The sequence below is a fragment of the Alosa alosa genome, chromosome 6 (genome assembly GCF_017589495.1).
Source record: "Alosa alosa isolate M-15738 ecotype Scorff River chromosome 6, AALO_Geno_1.1, whole genome shotgun sequence".
In the NCBI taxonomy this organism is placed as follows: Eukaryota; Metazoa; Chordata; class Actinopteri; order Clupeiformes; family Clupeidae; genus Alosa; species Alosa alosa.
Genome location: NC_063194.1, coordinates 4,093,212 through 4,101,031, shown reverse-complemented (window position 1 = coordinate 4,101,031; position 7,820 = coordinate 4,093,212). Strand labels below are relative to the sequence as shown.

The 7,820-nt window shown below is 43.5% G+C and overlaps 1 protein-coding gene across 1 annotated transcript; it reads left to right on the top strand.

The window, feature by feature from the left end:
- The first annotated feature begins 269 nt into the window (after window positions 1-269).
- Window positions 270-6,298, top strand: LOC125296300 (pyruvate dehydrogenase (acetyl-transferring) kinase isozyme 2, mitochondrial-like). The gene is made up of 9 exons (XM_048246137.1): window positions 270-519; window positions 857-998; window positions 3,081-3,152; window positions 3,469-3,653; window positions 4,283-4,372; window positions 4,501-4,578; window positions 4,836-4,912; window positions 5,006-5,104; window positions 6,112-6,298. Exons 1-9 carry the CDS (start codon window positions 402-404, stop codon window positions 6,232-6,234), a joined length of 984 nt encoding a protein of 327 aa, XP_048102094.1. The 5' UTR covers window positions 270-401; the 3' UTR covers window positions 6,235-6,298.
- The last annotated feature ends 1,522 nt before the right edge of the window (window positions 6,299-7,820 follow it).

The following is a 7,820-nucleotide window of genomic DNA, read 5'->3' as shown; positions in this document are numbered from 1 at the left end:
AAAGCGCAATACATGGTGTTACTGTCAGTACTTAAATATGACCTTGTTGTGAAGTAGCTTCCAGCGATAACTTTCCATGCGGTCTTTAGAACAAACGCATTATGAAAGCGTGCCTTTGTCAGAACTGCACGCTCGCAGAGATGTTTACAAGAATTCTTGCAGGGTGTGTCTAGGCGGTGCACTCTCGTTTCATTGGACGGCTTCGCGGAGAGACGTATTAGAATGGGCGTTCCCTTCTCTGGCAAGGTAAACTTTAAGACCGAAAACACTGTTGATATCTTCAGAGATTTGTACACAGGTGACAGATACCCGAGTTTTAGAATCGACAGGAGCATCGCACTTAACGACTATCTTAACTCTCTGAATAATTTGTGAAGGCTTATCTTTACTGAATTTGCATCATGAAGTTCGTCAGATTTATCATGAAGAATGCTGCGCTGGCAAATGTGCCCAAGCACATTGACCATTTCTCAAAATTTTCTCCATCTCCTTTGTCAATGAAGCAGTTCTTGGATTTTGGTGAGTTTGAGTTAGAGGCTTTGCATATAAGTTGCAGTTTTGTCTTGTTCCTTGTAATTAATGTTTTCGCCTAAACGGTTTATTGTGTGTTGCTATTCTCCTTGGTTGGTAGGCTAGTTGTTGTTTATGTGGACAATGAACTTACACTTGTCGTTGATGATGGTGATGGTAAAAGATGATGGAGATGCTTTCAATTCCATTTAGGCTCAAAGGTGTTTCGCATCTTTATAGTGTTGTTTTGCGAACACATTAATGCACAACGACCATCACAGCCAAACACAGCATTCATGGCAGTATAGGCCTATACTTCATTGCTCAAACTGTTTTTGCTTGATAGGTTCCACGAACGCCTGCGAGAAGACCTCATTCGCCTTCCTGCGGCAAGAGCTGCCTGTCCGGCTGTCCAACATCATGAAAGAGATTAGCCTTATGCCTGACCGACTGCTCACTACCCCATCTGTGCAGCTTGTGCAGAGTTGGTAAGTGAAAACATCCGGTAGTGCCTATGTGCTACATACCATCAGTCGGAAGCATAAATTCATAGTTTGTCAAAGATGTAGTAAGCCTATGAAGTCTTACAAAAATGCTTGTTATGTGGGCTAAAAAGTTATGTAGGCCTAGTGGTGTTATAGCTATTAAAGGGTCTACGACTCTTTATTATGTTGAGTGAACCGCTGTGTTATGCAATGAGAAGTGGGCTACATTGGATGAACTTTGTCCTATATTGTTCCGCCTTGGAACTGATTCTGACATTCAGTTTCGCCTGGAAAGCACATTTGAAGTTGCTACAAAAATGCGAAAGATATGAAATGAAAGCGTGTTACTGTTTTTAAATATAGCCTACATTTGGACTCGTCCAGGCTGAATAGGCAGCATGTAATCTGCCATCTTTAGAATAAACGCGCAATATTCATGGAACTTTAGATCTTTAAACGTTTTCGCTATTTTCATAACTGTTGGATGGTGTGCATGTTTCATGTTGCAATTCTTGTTATTTACACGTGTGCATCGCTCATGCGAGCAGCTGAACGTGTTTGTGGGCTAGCGACGCCATGCAGTGAAATATGAGACATTTGCTGCGCGGACGCGTAGAGTTGTTTTTCCCCGCAGACGCAGTAGAGAACAGAACGTTCTAACGGACACTGTTGTTGGCTATTGCATACTCTGACTGACCTCTCTAACAGGAAGTCAATCATCAGAACTCTATTTGAAATAGATCAGGAAATTGCTGTACAGTACAATGAAACGCCATACAGTTATTAGCCTACATGGGCATTAAATCTTTTCAGATTCTTTTGTTGTTGTTGTTGTTGTTGTTGTTAGGGTACTTCTTTGTGACCTGTTATAGCGTCTTTGTCGAAGAGAAAACATTAAAAATGTCTCTGGACTGTGTGAAATATTTGTAATAATCATAATATAATGTGATATGTAAATGTATAGCCTTAGCAAATTGTCATTGGCCTACTGTACAGTCAACAGGCACTTCCCCAAAAAACATTTGGGGGATTTAGGAAGGGGGTGGGGGGTAGATTCATAACCTCTCACATTGTTTACACTACATCAACCCAGGGGTATGGGGGATGAAGCCCAAACTAGGGCCTCTAGGAACACTGCATTGTGATTGGTGGAGAGAGGGGGATGGTCTGTCTGACATCCTGTGCTGTGCATTGGTAGGTGGGCTTTAGCTGTTTGATTGAGTTGTTTAGCATAGGCTGTCCCAGTGCCCGAGAGCCCCAGGCAAAGAATGAAAGAAAGAGAAAAAACAACTCTACTGTAAACTGATATGAAAGCACTTTACCTTGGATGGTACTATTTGCCCTTTCATTTCAGCTTGTGGATCTTTATAAAATAGATATAGCCTACTTACTACACACATGGACACATTGGCCCTGTTGTAAAAGGTAGTATTGTGATACGCGCACATACATGCGAATACACACACACACACACACACTCTCTATTCGATTATTCTGATGTGCGCTCATGCGCACACACACACACACACACTAACACACAGATAAACAAACACACACACAATTTACAGGACATGAGTTGATTGGAAAGGCCCATCTGCTTGTGCTTGCACGTGATTTGTTAACTGGTGGCAATAAGCTGCCACGTTGGTCTGATTTGCGTGCTGGTGGATGACCCTGCTGGTTGCTGTTGAATGGAGTTCTTTGCACAGCACTAATTCCTTGTTTACCTCATGAAGGCTTGAGCCTGGAGGACAAGCATGAATGGCATGTGGGTGGGTATCAGATGAGAAAATGTGTGTGTGTGTGTGCATACCACCGCTCTAGGTTTCAGGGGTGTTGGGGCGGGGTAAGCGTGTACGTGTGCGCCCATGTGTTTGGAGGGGGATAGATGGCTGGCACTCAAACGCTGGAAAAGTACCAGTGGAAAAGTACCCCTACTCAATGGCAAGCAAATGGCCTGCCCCTGCCAGTATTCGCTCTGCCAGGCTCAATCTACCGTAATGCGCTGTGCATCTGAGGGGAAGGGGATGGCTGGGTGATGGGACGTCAGCTCATTCCTCCCATCTGTTTGTTTACCTTCTGCAGGTACATCCAGAGTCTAATGGAAATCCTGGAATTCCTGGACCACAGACCTGATGACCACAGAGTTTTAGATGCGTAAGTATCCAACAGGGCAGAGGCAGATCCAAACATATAAATAAATAATAAACAAATAATAACAAAAAATATATATTGTATTGTATGTAAATATGATATCAGGCTTGTGCAAAATTCCAGAATTGAATTGAAACTGGCTCTTAAATTCCAATTCAATTCTTGAATTTCACTTGCATTTCAGTTGAGGTAGCAAACAGGAAGCAGAATTGCAATTCAAATTGTGCACAACCCTCAATAAACTGAACTGCTTCATATGGTTTGTATCAGGGCCTTCACATGCTTACTCAGCTTCCCTTCCCCTCCATATTTATTCAAGGTTTAACGATGCCTTGGTGACCATCAGGAACCGGCACAATGATGTTGTGCCCACCATGGCTCAGGGAATCATTGAATACAAAGACGCGTTTGGTCAGGACCCCGTCACCAGCCAGAACATCCAGTACTTCCTGGACCGCTTCTACATGAGCCGCATCTCCATCCGCATGCTCATTAACCAGCACAGTGAGTGTTTTGTTCTTTCCTTTTCAAAATAAAATGACCCTGTTAGCTGGGTCTGGGTCCCAGCTGTTTAATCATTATGGTAACACCCAAACAAGCTCTGGCCCATAGTTTATTGTAATAGGTGCCTTAGTAACACAGGTTGCAATTGAGAGTCATTTACAAGTCCTTGGCAAGCTTGGTTCATTGTTGCACCTGCTAAGTAAGCAGTTCACATCTCTTCAGTACACTCTGCTGAGCTAAGCGGGAGGTCTGACGCAGTTTTATGACTAAAAGACCTGTAGCCCAGACCTGTAGGGCAGAGGTGGAAATGTTGTTTGTCAGCTTGGCTGCTGTACTGGACATAAACTAGGTTTAATCTGGCTGTCCCTCCCTGTCCTAGCTAGCCTTTTCTGGCTTGATATCAGCAGAACCTGATCTGTCCACCCTCAATTAAGTGGTGACTCAGTGTATTTTATGAACTCCAGGTCAGGCATTGCGAGAGTGGAGCCTGGCTGGTTCTTTCTGGCTCATATCAATTATTTACCTGCATCCCTGGCACAAACCGCGGGCCCTGATGTACTCCACCAGGGCCAGCGAACTCTTCACTCCCCCTAACTGTTTTCCACCTCTCTTTGTCTTTCTGTCCGCAGCTCTTATCTTTGACGGGACCACAAATCCTGCCCATCCAAATACTATCGGGTGCATTGACTCCCAGTGTGACGTCACAGAAGTTATCCGAGGTGAGCATGAGCAAAAAGCAAGAGGACCAGTTGCCTCATCATCGAATGTCTGCGAAACTGTACTATAAACAACGCTCTTGTCATGTCGACTCCTTATGCTCACGCTCCTGGTCTGCTCTGTCCCACAGATGCCTTTGAGAGTGCCAAGATGCTCTGTGAACAGTACTACCTGGGGGCTCCTGAACTCGAGATGACGGAGATTAACGGTAAGCTGCTGCTGCTCAAATACACATTCAGGCTCAGCCTCAACCTGGCAGTGATTATTAGTCAAACCTCTCTTATAGAGGTGTCAGTGTTTATAAGTCAAACCTCTCTTATAGAGGCGTCACGTCAGTGTTTATTATTCTTTCTCTTGCTAGCTCAGATTGCAAGATCTATTGGCATCTCTCTGATAGTACTTGTTTGCACAACACGCTGGAACATGATGGAAATGAATGAAAGTTTTTTTTTGTTTTTGTTTCAGCTAACAGCAGGAATGACCCAATCTCCATATCTTACATCCCTTCCCACTTGTATCATATGCTGTTTGAGCTCTTCAAGGTAAGATCACATAGCCATTAGATGCTCTACGTTCTTCACAGTTTGAGATAAATAAATAGAATGAAAACATAAATGTTAACTTTTCATTTACAGAATGCTATGAGAGCGACCATTGAGACACATGAAGCAAGTAACAATCTTCCTGCAATCAAAGTTACGGTGGCCTTAGGTGGAGAAGACCTCACAATTAAGGTTAGTCAAAGCAAGACAGGAAATAATTCAGGCAATATGTGCTCTTCAGAAAAAAACCAGCAACATAGTTTTCACATTGAGACTAAAAATTCCAGTGGAATTCCTGAGCACAATGCCACCACGAAACCAAACTGCAATGATTTCCAGCAGGCTCTGTTAGTGTGGCAGGTCACACAGTCATGTGCGACGTGCTGCTACTCTGTCTTTCGACCTAACTCTTATGTAACCCGGCAAGTAGCACCAGTCATCCGCCTGCAATAGACTGGTGGTCATGGCTCATATTAATCAGATTTGGAGCGCATGTACGGCTATATTTAGCAAATTAAGTTAGCTTGGCATGCCCATGCAGGCTGACCTTTGCTCCAAAAGGGACATCCAGGCCACGTGGCTAAGGGGTAGTAGCCCAGAGTAATACACATGAGAAACTATGCCTCTAAGCAGTGACCACTGGCCTGGTCAGTGTGTGAACTCAGAGGACCTTACTTCTTACAGGGAGGCTACACCGGGGGCGTGACTGAAGCGTTCCGTTCTCGTAGACAATGGAACTGGCTACATCAGACGTGAGACCTGTACACTCAAACAAATTAGTCCAGTCTTCTAAAACAATTTTTACACTATGCGAACGGAGTGCTTCAGTTGCGAATCCGGTATAGCTTCTGTCACAAGGTCGGTTCGTTCGCTGCTATCAGGCCTCGAACCCGCCACCTCGACACACACACACACACACTGGCATGCGAGTCGAACGCGCTAACCACTGAGCCGAAAAGCCCAGGCTCCCAACTCAGCGGTTAGAGCCGTTCTTAAGGTTAGGGGTGTGAGGATTTACACGCGCAACTAGCATGCTAGCTCAGTTCGCCTCCTTTACACTTCCCTATTAGATTTCAAATGCTGACTCTGTACTGGCGAGCCTAGTGTCTGTTTGTGCTGTGTTATGTATCATTTTCAAGAATTGGAAGCTGAGGGTTTCTTAAACAATGTTTTGTTTTTCTTCCTTTGTTTCACTGCAGATGAGCGATAGAGGTGGTGGTGTTCCCTTCAGGAAGATCGAGAGACTCTTCAGTTACATGTATTCTACAGCTCCACGACCAACTATTGGGGACCACCAGAGAGCCCCACTGGTAAGCGGGTGACAAACACAAATACAGGAACACACTCACATTCACACTCACATTCACACTCACATTCACACTCACATTCACATTCACATTCACACTCACATTCACATTCACATTCACACTCACATTCACATTCACATTCACACTCACATTCACATTCACATTCACATTCACATTCACATTCACACTCACACTCACACTCACATTCACATTCACATTCACATTCACATTCACATTCACATTCACATTCACATTCACACTACACTCACATCTCACACTTCACACACATTCACATTCACACTCACACTCACATTCACATTCACATTCTACACTCACATCTACATTCACATTCACACTCACACGTCATACTCTTCACGCTTCACACTTCACGTTTCACGTTTCACGCCACGCCACGCCACGTTCACGCTCTTCACGTTTCACGCCACGCCATCACACTCACACTCACATTCACATTCATTCACATTCACACTCACACTCACATTCACATTCATTCACATTCACATTCACATTCACACTCACACTCACACTCACACTCACACTCACATTCACATTCACATTCACATTCACATTCACACTACATTCACATTCACACTCACATTCACATTCATTCACATTCACATTCACACTCACATTCACATTCACACTCACATTCATTCACATTCACATCTACATTCACATTCACACTCACACTCACACTCACACTCACACTCACACTCACACTCACACTCACATTCACACTCACATTCACATTCATTCACATTCACATTCACATTCATTCACATTCACATTCATTCACATTCACATTCACATTCATTCACATTCACATTCACACTCACATTCACATTCACATTCACATTCACACCTCACATTCACATTCACACTACATTCACATTCACACCTCACATTCACATTCACATTCACATCTACATTCACATTCACATTCATTCACATTCACATTCACACTCACACTCACATTCACATCTACATTCACATTCATTCACATTCACACTCACATTCACACTCACACTCACATTCATTCACATTCACACTCACATTCACATTCACACTACATTCACATTCACATTCACATTCATTCACATTCACATCTACATTCACATTCATTCACATTCACATTCATTCACATTCACATTCACACCTCACATTCACATTCATTCACATTCACATTCATTCACATTCACACTCACATTCACATTCACATTCATTCACATTCACACTCACATTCATTCACATTCACATTCACACCTCACATTCACATTCACACTCTCATATCTTCACATTATTCACATTCACATATCTACATTCACATTCACACTCACACACTCACACTCACACTCACATTCACATTCACACTCTCACACTCACATTCACATTCACATTTACACTACATTCACACTCACATATCACATTCACATTCGCTACTACACTCACGCCACGCCACATTCACACGCCACGTACATTCATATTCACATTCACACGCCACGCTACAGCCACGCTCACGCTTCACGCTCACGCGCTCAATGCTCACATTCACTCACGCTCACGCTCAATGCTCACGCTCA

Coding starts and splice junctions, on each gene's coding strand:
- LOC125296300 (XM_048246137.1), top strand. CDS start 402: ATGAAGTTCGTCAGATTTATCATGAAGAATGCTGCGCTGGCAAATGTG. Junction 4,913..5,005: donor TGCTGTTTGAGCTCTTCAAG/GTAAGATCACAT, acceptor TTTCATTTACAG/AATGCTATGAGAGCGACCAT. Junction 5,105..6,111: donor GAGAAGACCTCACAATTAAG/GTTAGTCAAAGC, acceptor GTTTCACTGCAG/ATGAGCGATAGAGGTGGTGG.